The 17,439-nt window shown below is 39.4% G+C and overlaps 1 protein-coding gene across 1 annotated transcript in view; it reads right to left on the bottom strand.

Moving 5' to 3' along the window:
• The window catches only part of B3galnt2 (beta-1,3-N-acetylgalactosaminyltransferase 2), a 38,171-nt gene that overhangs the window by 15,326 nt on the left and 5,406 nt on the right, over positions 1-17,439 (bottom strand). The window contains exons 2-4 of the mRNA XM_057787011.1: positions 12,980-13,127; positions 7,237-7,337; positions 3,631-3,827 (exon numbers count right to left, since the gene is read on the bottom strand). Coding sequence (XP_057642994.1) covers positions 3,631-3,827; positions 7,237-7,337; positions 12,980-13,127 — 446 coding nt within the window. The remainder of the gene's footprint in view (positions 1-3,630; positions 3,828-7,236; positions 7,338-12,979; positions 13,128-17,439) is intronic.

Genomic DNA, 17,439 nt, shown 5'->3' with positions numbered 1-17,439 from the left:
AGGCCTGAATGAATTATTATTTATTAAGATAAACTATGATTTAAAGATTATATATTTATACAGTCTTTTAAAACCTACCTTGACATGAAATGTATTAAAGGAAATGAGTGTTTTCACTAAATTGAACCAACATATTTTAATATATATAAATATATATTTAATAATATTTATATATTTAATATCCCCCCATATATACCCAAAAACAAAATGAAAGTTTACAGATCTCTATGGAAAACCAATGTACATGGGAATCCTCCAAAAGGGCTTTCAGAAGAGAACACACAAACCATAACAGGGAAGAGAAGAGGACGGCTCTTAGGATGTGTACTGTTTTTCTTTGTGCTTTTCCATGTCTTTCAGGCAAATGCTAGGTAAGCACTCTACCACTCAGCTACACTGCAGCCCTTCCATAAAATCTTTTTTTTTTAAAACTTTTACCACAGTAATAAGACTGCTACAATCCATTAACTAGATAAAGCAATTCCCACTGAAATCATGACTATAATGTGTCTTCTTTCTCTTAAACTTCTGTCTATCAACATATTAACAAACCAGATATTCTTTTTAAAAAAAGATTTATGTATATGGGTGTTTTGTCTATGTGTACATTTGTACACCAGAAGACTGTAAGAGGCATCAGATAGGGCTACAGTTATATATGGTTGTGAGCCACCATGTGGGTGCTAGAAATTGAACTCAGGATTTCTGGTAAGAGCAGCTAGTGCTCTTAACCATTTAGCCATCCCTCTAGTCACAAACCAGACATTCTTTAGGTGGAGTAAAAATAGGACAAATTGCAAAACAGACATTTAATCTTTTATTAACATTGCTAGCAGCATTAGCAGTTCTATCTATCTATCTATATCTATCTATCTATCTATCTATCTATCTATCTATCTATCTATCTATCTATCTACCTACCTACCTACCTACCTACCTACCTACCTACCTACCTATCTGCATTGGTGTTTTGCCATGGGTGTCAGGTTCCCTGGAACTGGAATTACAGACAGCTATGATCTGCCATGTGGGTACTGGAAATTGAACCCAGGTACTCTGGAAGAGCACTCAGTGCTCTTAATCAATGAGTCATCTCTCCAGCCCCAGTTTTATTATATTTTAAGACAATTATTTGATTATGGTTGCCCTTATACTTATGATCTTCCCTAGTGCTGGAGTTTGAGGATGATGCCAGCATTCCTGGACAGAAAGAAAGACAACTCAGGAACACTGCAGAAGAGCTGGAGCATGGGGAAGAATGCTGTGAAACGCTGTCCTCTGGACATGACATGACTGTCACACACAAAACTCACAACAGTGGTTACTGACACAAGACCTGCACAAGATCAAGTCAGTTCAAGAGTCTATCAGAGGAGTGGGGGTGGGGCTAGAGCTGGAGAGATGGCTCAGCAGATAAAAGCACTGACTGCTCTTCCAGAAGACCTGGGTTCAGTTCCCAGCCACCATGTGGTGGCTCACAACCATCTATAATAGGATCTGATAGTATATATGCAGAGTACTCAAACATAAAATATAAATAATAATAATAATAAAAAGATTCTATCACAGGACAGGGAGGAGGTTCTGAGGTTCCACCTTTAACTGTGGAGCTACTGGAAGTTGATAGCAGTGAGGGAGACTCACTTTTCTTTTGAAGAATGACCACTGGTAGGTTCTCTACGGTCCACCATGGCCCCCCAGTGGATGGCCCCAAGCCCATGTTCACATAATCAGCACTAACTGGACTTAGTGAGCACAGGAAGGAAGAGAGAGAGGAAAGAGGATCTAGCTATATAGCCCTGGCTGTAGCTTTATTGACTAGATGGGCCTTGAACTTGTGGAAATCCTCCTACCTCTGACTCCTGAACACTGGCACTACAGTTCTGTGCTTGACCTTGTTTGACTTCAACAAAACTTAAACCAACCAACCAGTCAACAAAAATTGAAAAGGAGCTTCTAGTAATAGCAGACCGATTATTATCTATAGATAACAATGATGAACCCTGGAAAACATAAAAACATCTTAGTCAGATATGATGATACCCACCTGCAATCCAATACTTAGGAGGCTAAGACAAGAGACTTAGGAGGCTAAGACAAGAGGATTTCAAGTTTAAAGGCAACCTGGGCTGTCCCATCTCAAAAACAAAAACAGACCAGTGAGCAACAAAGACGTGAATGAAACTGGAATTCAAACACATGTGAAACGTGGAAGAGAATCAAACCATGGAAAAAAGGGAAACTGGGTTTATTCTATCTTCCCTTACTGTTCTTCGTTAAAGACACAATTCTATACCAACTTAAAAAAAAAAAATCAGAGGACACAGGATAAAAACAGTTACAAGGAAAACTCACAAGCAAGGACAAGTTCTCATACATACATACAGAGGTGGGGAAGGGAAAGGAAAGGGAAAAAGAGAGGGGAGGAAGGGTGAGCTTTAATTTCTTCCCATAAATCCTGCCCAATCTGAGACTGATCCAGGAAACACACATTGGAAGCAGAACCCAGGCAGCCCAAGTAAGAGCAAAAAGAGCCAAGCAGGATTTGAACTGTTGTCCACTGCAAGGAACAGTTTAGAATCCTCCAGCCAACTTAACTGCTTGCTACTGCAAAACATGAAGAGAGAAATGGATTCTCATTGAAAGATGTATTGAGAGGTCTCACAATAGATCAGAGTATCTGGAGTTACTAGTTGCTAGGCATAAAAGAAAAACCTATGTCAACAGAAAAGACAACACTACCAAGGCAGAAACCCACAAGGCTTAGAGTAAGCAAACAGACATCAAAAAAAGAAAGGAAAGGAAAACTATCAGTTTACAAAGTAACAGGTTTCCATATGGTGTTTTCATACACATTTCATTTTGGTTTATTATCTACCTTCTTATCTCCCTGGTCCCACAGTGGCATTTAGCTCTCCCACTGTATGAAATATTCCTTTACACTGTGTGAAGAAGAGTCACTGTGATTGGTTTAATAAAAAGCTAAAAAGCCAATAGTCAGGCAGGATTTATGGAGCAGAGAGAACGCTGGGCAAAAGAAGGGAGGAGACACCAGGGATGTAGAGCAAGCAACATGAGCATTACAAAGTAAAGGAAACCAAGTCACATAAAAGAACACAGATTAAAAGACATGGGTTATTTTAAGTTATAAGAGCTAGTTAGAAACAAGCCTACGCTATTGGCCAAGCTTTCATATATAATCAGACTCCATGTGGTTAAGGTTTCTGATCCAGTTTGAACTGATTTTTTGTGCAAGGTAAAAGATATGGATCTAATTTTATTCTTTTGCAGGTGGCCATACAATTAGCATCATTTTTGAAAAGACTGTCTTCTCTTCAGCTCATGCAGCTCATGTTTCTGACACCTTTGTTAATGAAGCTATGGGGAATTTAGGTTTAGAATTCCTAATCTAGTCCAACTTTTCCTTTTGCACATATAATTCATCTATCTATGGCAATCTCTCCCCCAGCCAGCATTACAATGCAACGTATTTAACTTCAACCAATACAGGAAGAAAGATGGAAGTCACCCAACCATGGAGAAGGTTTAGTCTTTAAATCTACTTAGGGCAACAAGGAAAAGTTTCTAAAGAAGAAAAATTGGAAAAATCCTGGACATGCCAATACATACCTCCTGCTCTGCCTGATACAACTTGACTGTGATGTTCCTCTGAAAACCAACGTCATTGGCATCATAGAACACTCCAAGACTGGTAATCACGATTGGGTAGAGAACTCGGAAGCTCACGCTGACAACTTGGTCTTCAGAGAGTCTGGATGAGGAAGTATCTTCAGGGAAGTTGAAGGCCTCGATTTCTTGATTCAAAACTAAACAAGCAAGAAGATTAGGGTATTATGTCATCAGATAAAATCCAGACTTCTGCACACATACATGTGCAAACACATACAACATCCCATAGACAAATACTTAATGTAAGTCAACTGCAAGGTATCTATACGGAAAGGCCTAGATAAACACTATTAAACATTATTAAAGTATTTAGTATAGTAAAAATGATTAGAAAATTTGATCTTTCCCTGCAAGTTTTAAAAATGCTACTTCCTATTAAGCAATTGGTATGTATGGAAACCACTGTGGTATAGGAGTAAATGAAATCACTTTGAACAGCACTGAGAAGCTTCTATAAAATATTTATGGCAGATAAGTAAATTAAGTGGACTCTGAGCACCTACTCTTCACTGCCCATCACATCTACACACACCACTTCCCTTTTGGGAAGAGCGTTATGTCACCAGGTAAGACTCTACAGCCCTAAGGGACACCGAGTAAGAGTCCCCAAGTCACAAAAAGTGATGGAATCGGGAATCAGACCCATGTTTCATGACTCACAAGTCAGAGCTCATTTTATATCAGTTCCCTGAACTGTCTTTTTTTTTTTCTCCAGGGAACTGAACCTGGGCTTCACTCATGTTAAGCAAGTACTCTCCAGAGAGCCAGTATCTCTAGTCAATAATCCTTTTCAAGTAACTTTTCTAATTACAATAAAAGAACCAGGATAGAATAGATGATAAGACAATACGGCTTGTTTGAGAAACACAACCTACTTTAAAAACTAAGTTCTTTGTAGTTTTTAAACCCTGCTGACGAACCAACCAGGTAAAACTGATGTGTATACACACATATACTTATAAAGCACATGTACAGACTGTAGCCAGTCTCTACATTGGTATCAGGGCTGTGAGTCCAATTCAGTGGTGAAGCTGACCTGACCTGCCCAGTACACACAAGGCCCTGGGGTTGATTCTTGACACTGCAGAGCTCACTGAAAACCACTGGATCAAAATTACACAATTAACACGAAATTCTGCTTTGACAGAATTTACCAAGTTCACTGATATTCTAAGAAAGACAGCCCTGCTTTACAGAGACTAGAATATGGCCCTACCTTGTACATATTTAGGTCCCTCACTTTAGTCCCTAGAAGGTATCTTATACTTAAAAAGATTTTCAATAAAATGGAAGAGATTAACAGAAAATGCTGCCTCCTTCTTGTTAATAGACACGAGATGGAGAGGGAAAAAAGGGACAGAATTTTTTTGCCAGGGGCTAGAGAGCACTGTCAGCATCCAGACTGGATGACAGCAAGTTTTTCTCTTTAGTATATTCAGGAGACAAAAGGCATCCAAAGTAGAAAGAAGCATGTCTATTAAAAACAGGAGGTCAAGTCATTCTTAGACTTTCTTTACCTTAAACAAATGTACCTTAAGTTCAAGCTACCTGGAGCAGGAAATCTTGTTGCTTTGACAGCAGCCATTAATCAAACCTTCTAGACATACTGCAGCAGGATTAATGTTCATGACCTTTAGATACTGAAATAACCCAAATGCTCGGGGGGTAATAAGATATGCCTACATTAAACAGTGCAGTTTTAAAAACTATGTATTAAATGATGAAAGTGTCCTATTAATGGAGCATTTACCCCTCCACTATCAATACGCAATTAAGATGGTAAGTTCCAGGTACCAAGTGCTGGGGATGGGACCAGGGCTGCATACTGCTAGGCAGACACTGTGTAACGTTTCTGTATGTGGCTGTCCTGTTTTGATTTCTGTAAGCTACTACATTAGTGACAACACATCTGGTGAGGTTACGATCCTATGCTCTCTACTAAAAGCTACTGGAACCTCTCCTCAGAAGAACACAAATATATGTACAATTTTGTCTACAAACCTCTGCTTTATGATAAAGACTAAAATATATGCTCAATTTATTGAAAAAGTGGGCTGAAATCCAATCTATGAAAAAGGCAGGCTCTTTAGTACAAAGCATCTATGGAGTTCCAGAACCTACACTAAATGTTCTCTCATTTACTTCACCCCTGTACTAGTCTCCAGGAGACTACTTTTCTTTCTTTTCTTCCTTTCTTTTTTTTAAATAGCACTCTGTAGATCAGGCTGACCTAGAGCTCATTTTGTAAGCAGGTTGATCTCAAACTTACGGCAATATTCCTGCCTCCCAAAGGCTGCAATTAAAGGCATGTGCAATTACACACTTTATTACTTGCTTACAGATGATGAAATGCAGACTCAGGAGGCCACAGAGCTAACATGGCAGAGCTGGCTTTAGAGCCACAGATTTTCAGCCCACACCTGCGTATGATCACACCTCAAAAAGTGAGATACATGTAACTGTGAAGACTGATAAACTTTAAAACAGACCAGCACTCCCGACAGATTTGGAAGCCTCCTTTAGAACTGCAGCCGAACACCATGGGAATGCTAATGAAGAGTACTAGCAGCCTCCCTGACAACATGGAACCCTCATTAGCATCAGCTTTCTGCATCCTTATCCAGATTATCACAAACTTAATTCTAAGGAATATAAATAACTTTTAGTAATTCAAACATTTTCTTGTTTCTTTTGCAGAAGCTTAGTCAATAGTCCGTGACTTTTAACCTCTTAATTTTTTTTTTTTTTTTTTTTTTTTGCGTGTTCTTGATATATCTATCACCCAGGCTGATTCCCAGCAGAAGTGATCTTCCCACTTCTGGTTCCCCAATGGTGGGATTCCAGGCATGTGCCACATCACCTGGTTGCTATGGGATATCTTTTATACGCTATGAACATGTGTTGTTCATAAAGGTGCATTGGCCTATGGCAAGGCAAGACAGAGACAGGCGAGAAATCCAAGCAGAGATACAGCAGAGTCTAGGAGACACCAGCAGCTACCCAAGAAGCAACATGCCACAGCACCAGTGAGCCACAGGTCACATGACAACACATTAATAGAAATGGGTTAATTTAAATGTTAGAGCTAGCTAGTAATAAGCCTGAGCTATTGGCCAAACATTTATAATTAATATTAAGCTTCTGAGTGGTGATTCGGAAACTGGTGGGTGGGAGAGAAACATCTAGTTACACTTGATTTTGGCAATAATTCAAAATCAAAGTCAACTCACAATATTTGTATCATAGTTATTATCAATTAATTGATAAAGTCAACATTTTCCAAAAGTTCAAAATTCAGCCATCTATGAGTAATCTAATTCTCTAGATGCACTAAGTCATACTGAAGAATATACTGGTCAGCCCTGAAATTCTTTGTCAGTAAAGAAATCCCAGAGACTCCCTGAGTGACTAGTCCATCTGTCAAAAAGGCTGGAATACAAATTTTGACGACAAATATTTAGTTGGTTAAAAATAGACTCTCTTCCATAAACTTTAGCACCTTTTACTTGATAGCAAACATAGATGGCAGTCTGGAGGACAACACACCTGGGTTGGTGATGTTGAGCAGCCGGCAGGAGTAAGGATCCTCCCTGTCTTCCACAGGCACTTCACAGCCACGAGCACCTATTATGAACTTCACAAGCACACTGAGAGATGGGGAATTAATGTCAGTTATGGATTCATTTCACATAGACCCATTTCCTCGTGCTCATTTCAGACCTTTGAGATTATTCTCTAACTTTAATATCAGCTTCTCGGAAACTGCATTTGGAATTTTCCTTTTCTCTTGCTGGACTAGTATTTCTAAGAGGAGGTACCTGCTGTTCCCACCTTGTGTCACTGGTAACCTTGTGAGTTGTTACCCAAGGTTTTGCCCTTCATCTCTTCTTGGTCTGCTCATTCTTCTTACTCCCTGTCCTTTGAAAACACCAGTTTATTCCTAAGGCTGTAACTGGCACAAGAATGATTCTTGAGCTGGCACATCTAGTGTAGACTCATCCTTGGAGTAATCAGTCCTCAAGTGCTTTGGCATCTAGAAATACCCACAGGAAGCTGAGTTCTGAAGTGCTGGCTTATGAGAGCTAGTTGTCAAATTTTCAGGAATTTTGTAAATGGGTAAGTAGAGTGTTTATTAAACTACAGAAACATATATTTGAAACAAGGGAATACGCAAGTTCCCCATCCTTTTGTCTGTCTGATAGAATATTTACGGTATACGTATATATCTTTTCATAGTTTGATAGAATATTTACGGTATACAGTATATATCTTTTCATAGTTTGATAGAATATTTACGGTATACGTATATATCTTTTCATAGTTCTACACCCAGCTATGTCACAGTAGCTGTTTGAAATTATCCTTGGAGAAAGCATTTAAACCACAGAAATAAATAATAATATAAATAAGGACTAGACTTTTTGTATCACTGTTTGTCTATCCTAAAAGTATAATAAAATGTTAGTAACGCAGATTAAAACTAAGTATAATAGATGTTCAGTCGTTACTGTGTGAATAGTACGTTTTCAATGTCCAAAAACTATTACCTGATTCAAAGTCACTGACTTCACTGATTGAGAATAAAGTACTGAGATATCTTAGCAAACACTTTAGTCTTACTTTCAAACTTTTTTTTTGATCATTTTACTTCTTATTTTTATGTGTAGGGGTGTTTTGCCTGTATGTACATTCATGTGCCACATGCATGCATTCTTATGGAGATCAGAAGAGGGTAGTAGGTCCCCTGGGACTGGAGTTACAGACAGTTGTGAGCTGCCATGCTGATGCTGGTAACTCAACATACGTTCTCTGGAAGAGCATATAGGTAGGTACTTGCTGAGCCATATCTCCAGCCTTAAGTCTTTTACCTCAGAGTGATATGCCTTTGCTAATTCCAGTAATAAGTTTGTTACGGATCTAATATCCTGGCAAAACAGAAGCATTCTATGAGAATTAACTGGCCAAATAGAATTGACTAACTTTATAGAGTACTGCATGAATGTTATTACCTATCAACTATGTGCTACATCTTTCTATCAATAAAATTATGATAAACCTGTATACATATGAGCAGCCTCTTTTACAGAGAGCCATTCAATAACCATTTCCAGAGGACACTCCAGCCTGTGGGCATCAGAACTCAAACACATGCTCTGCTGAGCTTCCTGTCCAGTACTCAGCACCTTGACTGGAGACTTCACAGCTCTCCACGTCAGACAGTCGGCCTCCCACATCCTCTGATGACATCACTGCTCAGGAGTCACACTCCTCAGCAGTCTTGGTCTGAAGGTCCTGCTGACCTCTTACAGCCACAGGCCTTTCCTCCTTCCCCCTCCCTTACAGTCTTCTCCCTCTCTCCTTCTTTCCCCTGCTCTAACACTTTCAACAGCTCCCAGGTTACATATGACTGATGTTTCTCAAGCACCCTAGACTATTTTAAAAAGATTTTTTTTTGGCCATGTAGTGGCAGTGCACATCTTTAATCCCAGCACTCGGGAGGCAGAGGCAGGTGGATCTCTGTGAGTTCGTGAGTCTGAGGCCAACCTGGTCTACAAGAGTTAGTTCCAGGACAGCTAGGACTGTTACGCAGAGAAACCCTGCCTCAAAAAAAAAAAAAAGACTGAATTTTATCACATTCTTTCTGTCTGCATGTGTGTGTGTTCACGCTTGGTACCTGGGCCTGCAGTAGCCAGAAGAAGGAGTTGATTTCCTGGAGCTAGAATTCCAGGTAGTTGCAAGGCACCTGATAAAGGTGCAGGGATCAGAACTCAGGTTCCTCTGGAAGAACAGCATTCCTAACTGCTGAGCCAGCTCTCTAGTCCCATCCCAGGCTGTTTTACAGGTATCCCCACTGTATCGTACACTGCACAACTACACCGAGTTCTATATCCAAGACCCCTAGACTCCAGCTCTACTGCACCTTTGTGTTTTAACACACATTGTGTATGACCTGCTTAGAACAATAAATACATTAAAGTGACAAATTACAGCCTATCACAGAGGCTTAGAACCAAACACAGTCCTCATAAATAAAGCTGAGTGCAACTCCTTTAGTAAAACACAGCTATCAAAGAATGCCATAACCACAGAATGCATCATCTCTTTCTACTGGGCAGCTGGGCGGAACACCTAGGTAGACAATTAGCATTTGTAATAAAGGTACATACAGACATGAGTGAATATGGTAACTAAATTACATACACTCACCATTATTTTTAAATAACCTTACTAAATCCATATAACTATTATGCCCTAGAAAGTTATTTTTGGGCTTCAATCTGTTCTTATGTAGACAATCCATTATCTTCAGAAAAACAAACACAAGCTTACTACATTTAAATAACTGCTACAAAGGCAAATGAATTACTGCTATAAATTATACTGATTTTTAGTTCTGAGGTCTTCATTGTACCTCACTCATGGATAGGCTGTAGATACTGGAATTCTATCAGTACAGAAAACAAAAAACAAACAGCCTACTTCCTAGTGGGGAATGACGAATAACTTATAAATGTATTACACATGCTAGTTGGTAATGTGTGTAATAATAAAGTCGAGCAAGGGAAGACGGGAGAAAGGAAGTAGAGTGCTATTTAATATAAGACTGTGTGCTAAGGTAACATCTACCAGAGCCTGAAGGAAGGCTACCATGAAGACATTCAGTTAAAAGGTGGTCTAAGCAAGGGCAAGGCCTCTGAAGAGGAAGCCTGAATAGTCAACATTGGGAGGAGGGTATGGGGAATGGGATACACTTTTCTCACATGCAGAGTCTAGGTGTGTGTGTGTGGTGTGTGTCATGAAAGCCAAAGGATGGAATCACAGGAAGGATGAGAGGGTGAGGGTAAGTATGAGCAAAGTACAATAACAAACTTATGAAAATGTTATAATAATAGAAATCAACATTATTTTGTATGCATTAAAAAAATCAATCCTGGGGTGTGAGGAGAACACAGTAAATTGACTTACATAGGAGAAGGTGATGTAGACAAGGTCAATGACTACCATAATTTGGGATTTTTATTTTATTATATTTGTTTATTTAGAGACAAGTGTCATTAGCCAAGACTAGCATCAAACTCAGTATACAGCTGAGGATGGCCTTAACCTCCTATCTATGCCTGATAGGATTTTATTCTGAGAAAGAAAAGACAACAGAAACAGGCAGGAGCACACACATGCGCGCGTGCGCACACATATACACACAAGTATCAATGGAGGTTATGAATAGAGAATTAACAAAACTGGACTAATCTTAAGAGGATCATTCTGGTCTGGCAGCTATATGGAAAATATAATGTGGAATAGGACCAAGATAAAGCAAGCAATCCATACAGGGGACTTCTGCAACAATCCAAGTGACAGGAAAAGGTAGAATTCAGATAGGGAAGGCAGGGGTAAAGGGTGTGAGAAGTCTGACATATGAGCTTGGTTGGCATGGGAAGTGAAGGCAAGGGAAACCAACATAACACCATGATTTTGGTCTGAGCAGTTGGTGGCACGTTCTTACTGGGCGTGACAGCAAAGACTACTGGAAGTCAAGCTCTGAAGGTGGATCTGAGGCCTTTCCTTGCTAGGTACAGGATTTATTATTGCGGTCATGTACTAAGGAAACCTACCAGGAAGAGAAATGGAAGCTGCCATGAGGAAGATAGGAAATCTATACATGTTCACTGTCGGTGACAAGAAAATTACCAACTGTGCCGGGCGGTGGTGGCGCACGCCTTTAATCCCAGCACTCAGGAGGCAGAGGCAGGCGGATCTCTGTGAGTTCAAGTCCAGCCTGGTCTACAAGAGCTAGTTCCAGGACAGGCTCCAAAGCTACAGAGAAACCCTGTCTCGAAAAACCAAAAAAAAAAAAAAAAAAAAAAAAAAGAAAATTACCAACTGCAATTTACCTCAACAGCCAACCAAGAAAGTGACTGTTTACTACAACCCCAAGAGAACTTTTTCTGCTACAGCGTCCATGTCTTCCCATCCGAGGTAGCTCAGCCCCATGCCTCTCCCCTCAGTTCTTCAACACAGTCTTAAGAGATGTTCACACTTAGTACATGACTGTATAGCCAGGGAAAGGCCCTAGTCTTTTCTGTCACGCCAACGAGAATTCGCCATCAACTGCTCAGACCAAAATCATAGTTTATGTTGGTTTTTCTTGCTTTCACTTTCCACGCTAACCATTCATGCCCAACCATTCCTGAACACCAGCTGGGCCAACTATTCTGAGCAGGGGAGGCAGTGCATAGCCCCGTTCTGGGAGGATGGGTAAGAGAGACTGTGATGGCATGCCATGTACACCATACATTATGCCATTAAAATACTACATGACTGAAAATGTGAGGTTATTGAAAATAATCTAGGATGCCAACCCGAAAACATACTCTTTCAAGTGCCTTCTGACTTAACATCTTGATAAAACTTACGTCTAAGACTCAAAAGGAAGTGGCCATTTCTCCCAAAAGGGCCACGTTTCTAAATCAGTGTCTCCTTTTAAAAAAAGATTTATTTCACATGTATGAGTTGGGGAATATTATTTTAAGGTGTGTTACTTTTGTGTATGCTGTGGTACATTTGTTTAATGATGTAAAGATGTGTTACTTTTGTTTACGTTGTATTTGTTTAACTCTGTGAAGCTGTGATTCTTTGCCTGACTGAAACACCTGCTGGTCTAATAAAGAGCTGAACGCCAATAGCAAGGCAGGGGCAGGGCTGGCAGAAAACAAACAGAAGGAGAAATGAGGACAAGGAGCAGCATTAGTAAGAGAACAAGGATGCTAGAGGCCACCCAGCCGGTCACAGAGTAAGAGTGTAAGACAATACAGAAGTAAAAAGGAACAGCCCAGATGCAAAAGGTAGTGGGGATAATTTAAGTTAAGAAAAGCTGGCAAGAAACAAGCCAAGATAAGGCTGGGCATTCCTAACTAAAAATAAGCCTCCTTGTGTGATTTATTTGGGAGCTGGGTGGTTGGGCCCCCCCAAAAGCCAAAGAAGTAAAACAACACTCAACATGTATGAGTGTTTTCTCTACATGTATGTCTGAGAACCACATGTATGCAGAGCCCACATAGACCAGAAAGTAAATTAGATCCTCTGGAACTAGAGTTACAGATAGGTGTGAGTCACCATGTAGCTGCTGGGAATTGAACCTAGCTCTCAGGAAGACAGCCAGTGCAGTGCTCTTAACCACCAAGTCATCTCTCCAGTCCCAATATTTGACTTTTAAAACTAAGGGGTTTTTGTTTGTTTGTTTGTTTTCAGTTCTTGAAACAGACAAAGAGTAATTCAGAAAACCTACCGTTGACTTAAAGTAGGGTGCTGCAGCAAATGTTTCAGCCAGGTGTTTCTTATCACATTTCGAAGTTCATGGTTATTTCGAGCTGATAACACACCAACTACCACATCATAGTGACTAAATTTCCACTGAGGAAATAAGGCTGATTGACCTATAAATAAGCAATACATATTGCAAGTCAGTCACAACATCTCAACTACAGTAAACTAGCATAAATCATAAAAAGTTTATTACACATAAAACATGTTTTTGCTTATAAAACATACAGATAAATAGAAATAAAATTTAAAATTTCATTTTAAATTTAAAAAACCCAAAACTCAGCATCCAGAAATATGTACAACATACTGGCATATAGGCTTTGTTATCTTGTATGTATGTATCTATACATCTATACTAGCATAAGAAAGATTGTCAAAACAAAGAAGTTTATCAGCTGTGAAAACCAATATGGCATAAACAACATATAGGAGGCAGTAAGAAAGTCAATTAGTTAATTAGTCAATTAGTTAGAATCCTGGGTCCTTCATGTATTTACTATGGGAATTTTTGTTGTTGTTTGTGGTGGTTTGAATGAAAATGGCAACCAAAGGGACTGGTACAATTACATGTGTCTTGGCTGGAGTAGGTATGGCCTTCTTGGAGGAAGTATGTCACTGTGGAGGTGGGCACTGAGGTCTCATATATGCTCAAGACACTGCCAAGTTCTCAGACCACTTCCTGTTGCCTGCAAGATGTAGGACTCTCAGCTACTTCTCCATCACCATGTCCCCTCATGATGATAATGGACTGAACCTTTGAACTGTAAGCCACCCCAATTAAATGTTTTCCTTTATAAGAGTTACCCTGGTCATGGTGTCTCTTCACAGCAATAAAAACCCTAAGACATTGTTGTTGTGTTTTGAGACAGGGTTCTAACATGTAATCCAGACTGGCATCAACTCCTACATAGGTAAAAACTGGCTCTAAATGTCCAATTCATTACTTTTGTTGCCCTGGTATGGTATAACAGGCATAAACAACCATACCTGGCTGAGTGTAAGTTATGTAACTTCTTGAGTGTCGGTTTTTCTTAAACATAAAATGACTACAGTGTTTCTCAAAAAATATATAAAAATTAAGTGAGACAATGTATGTAAAGGTCCTAGTTTAGGGCCAGTAATACTTAAGTAATAGTTATTAAGTTTGGGGATTAAGTCAAGGACCTCCATGTTAGACATTATCACTACACCTACACACACACACACACTCTCTCTAAAGTCAGTTAAAACTTTTAGCACAAACCAAATGTTCTAAGGAAGGAAGCAGAAAAAGCAACATTTTTAGTAAAAAAAAAAAAAAGTCCTTTAACAAATTATGTACACAGCTCACTTTTTTACTGTTGTAAGATCTAACGGGCAAGATTTTATTTTAATTGAAAAATTCATCCTTAGAAATACAACAGAAGAGAGGCTATGTCTTTCTTTTTATTGCTAGTTTTTAAGCTTAAGAGCTACAAGCTTATATAGAGCTCTAAAAAGAATTTCATTTCACCTGTCTCCAGTGATGGGAACTGGTTCAAATGTTTTTAGGAATAAATTACTGAGGGTCAGGGATCTTCACTATACTAACTGCAATGTTTTTATATGCTGTAGGCGCTAGGTAGTCAGTCTAAAATGCAACAGAAACATGTTGATGCCTTTTTAAAAAGACTAATTAAAATAATTAGGGGGCAGATTCTTTTATGACAATAATTTGAAAGATATTACACTATAACAATTTTAATACTGTTAAGAATTTTTCATACAGCTAACCCATTTTCTACAAAATAGATTATAGGACATATATTTGTAAAAGGGCATTTCAATTCTACAGAGATATTTGGCCAGGTGGTAGTAGTGTACACCTTTGATCCCAGCACTAGGAAGGCAGAGGCAGGCAGATTTCCGTGACCTGGAGGTCAGCCTGGTATACAGAGCTATTTCCAGGACAGCCAAGGTTACACAAAGAAAGCCTAATTCAAACCAGCCCCCACCCAGAAGAGAGATTTCTATTTCTCTATTATCAATCTTGTACTGAAATAAGTTCTATAAATATAGAATTTATCTTCAACATAAACCTGCATGCTTATGAATTAAGCTTATCTGCAGTCCTTGAATACTGATATCACTATAGCAAGCACTATATAAAAGTTTTCTTTTCTTCTTCTGATGTGCTGGGTACCTTGGGCACGCTATACCAGCACCCCATTACTGACCTACATCCCCAGCCCTAGAGTATGATTTAATGCTTACCACCATGACACACCCCCAGTCCTACAGTGATTTAATGCTCACCACCAGACATGTAGGTACAGAGAATTCAGTACCTCACCCTAAATATGAAATTTTTAAAAATTCACAGATCATAAACACTTTTTTCTCAAGATACTTAATAATATATCAAAAGCTATGCCTAGTTCTAGAACTGTAAATGAGTCAAATTCAGAATATAACTGAGATGCTTGTACAAAATTGCCAATGCTATTAACAGTAAGTGTACTACAGTGACAGAATGGAGGTGATGTACTAACCACCCAGTCCTGACAGTGATCCCACAGCTAAAATTAGGCACTATCTCAGTTAAGCAATTTGCCTCTCATGTGCCTCCATTTCCTAGTCAAGAGACAAACTGACAGAAAAAGTCTTTTCTTTTTGAGACAGGGTCATGTGTTGGTCAGAAACTGACCTTGACTCCTGATTCACCTACCACCTCCTCTCAAATGCCAGGATTACATGCACGTAACATCACAGCTAGCTAGAATTTTTAAATGTTTTACTGCCTCTGTTTTTAAAATGTCTAAAAGATTAAAAATCTGAAAAAGGGCAAAAGTCACATTTAATCTGTGTTTCATTAATCTGACATCAGAAAAATAAGACTTCTACACAAAACCAAAATTTCAGAATAATTCAAATATCCGTGAGTGCCAAATAGTACCTTGTTTCTGGTATCTAGTCAAAGGAGATCATTTAGAAATAGGGTACACAGCACATAATTTAACCTCTGCCTCAAACTTTTCATGAACTTTTCTTAAACCTATCCCTTTATGGGCACTCAGTCTAGCTTCTGCTTAGACTGTAAGTCTTTCTTTACTGAGACTAGTTCCTCTGTGATCACCCAGATGACCACAAAAGGTTTCTGGTTATGTTTTTAAATAACTAAATACATACAAAGACAACCATTAGCATGTGGCAGTCCTGCAGATTAGCTGTAAACTAGTATTGATCTTAGCTCTACTCTGCTCCCAATCCCCATCTAAGCCACTTCTGCTTCAACTGCTCTACTTTGAAGGCATCTCTTTTTCTTGCAAAGAATCAGAGTGTCTCTTGGCCTTCTAGAGAACGTCCACTACCAGATAAATCAGATTAAGGAAAAGAAAACCAAGTTCTTTCACTACACCTGCCAACGTAAGCCACCAACAGACTCCTCATAGAAAAGGCTAAACTTCTCAGGTGGGTGCTTTAAGCACCTAGGTCAGGTGGTCAGCCACGCAAGCCCGCAGCTCCCCTCTCTAGTTTCACCTTATGTCCTCATCACAGTTACATGGCATAAGCATGGAAACAGCATTGATTCCAGTATCCAGAAACATGAAGGGGCGGGTGGCTAAGACATAAAGACAAGTCATGGAAGAAGGCAACCCCAGGAAGGGGAGGACTAGAAATCAAGCTTGAATTCCAGTAACTATACACTAGATTTCTTTTACATTTGAAGTGACAAATGTCTTCTGACACAGTAAAAACCAAATGATAGGTACTTCAAGAGAATGCTGACAGTGATCTCAAGACAAGTCTGCCTCACTGCTGCTAGGACTGCAACCTGGAAGTCTTTTACAGGGCATACTGCAGTCAGACTTGGTGGCGCACGACTTTAATCTCAGCACTCGGAGGCAGAGGCAGGTGGATCTCTATGAGTTTGAGGTCACCCTGGTCTACATAGTGAGTTACTGAACAGTCCAGAAAGAGAACCTGTCTAAAAGCAACAACAGCAAAGCAAAACAAAAACAGGACACACTAGGAATATATATTCAGCACTTCAGGAAAATAGGACCTTCGTTGACATTTCATTCTTCAGGTGCTGTCCACCTTGTTTTCTTAGGCAAGCTATCTCACTTCTAATAGTTATGCACTGATCCATCCAAGCTGAGTGGCCAATAAGCTCCAGGATCCTCTTCTCTCTCCTTCCTCAGTACTGGGGTTACAACTGTGCACCACTGTGCCTGGATGAGATCTAATTCAGATCCTCATGCTTGTTGTAAGACAAGCATTTTATGGCAATTTTACCAAAACCAATCTACAGATTCAAAGCAATGCCCATCAAAATCCCAGCAAAATTTTTCATAGACCTCGAAAGAACAATACTCAACTTCATATGGAAAATCAAAAACTCCAGGATAGCCAAAACAATCCTGTACAACAAAAGAACTTCTGGAGGCATCACAATCCCAG

This window comes from Chionomys nivalis, chromosome 13, assembly GCF_950005125.1.
Source record: "Chionomys nivalis chromosome 13, mChiNiv1.1, whole genome shotgun sequence".
Classification (NCBI taxonomy): Eukaryota; Metazoa; Chordata; class Mammalia; order Rodentia; family Cricetidae; genus Chionomys; species Chionomys nivalis.
Note: the sequence above shows the minus strand (reverse complement) of the source record. Positions and strands in the feature narration are given on the sequence as shown.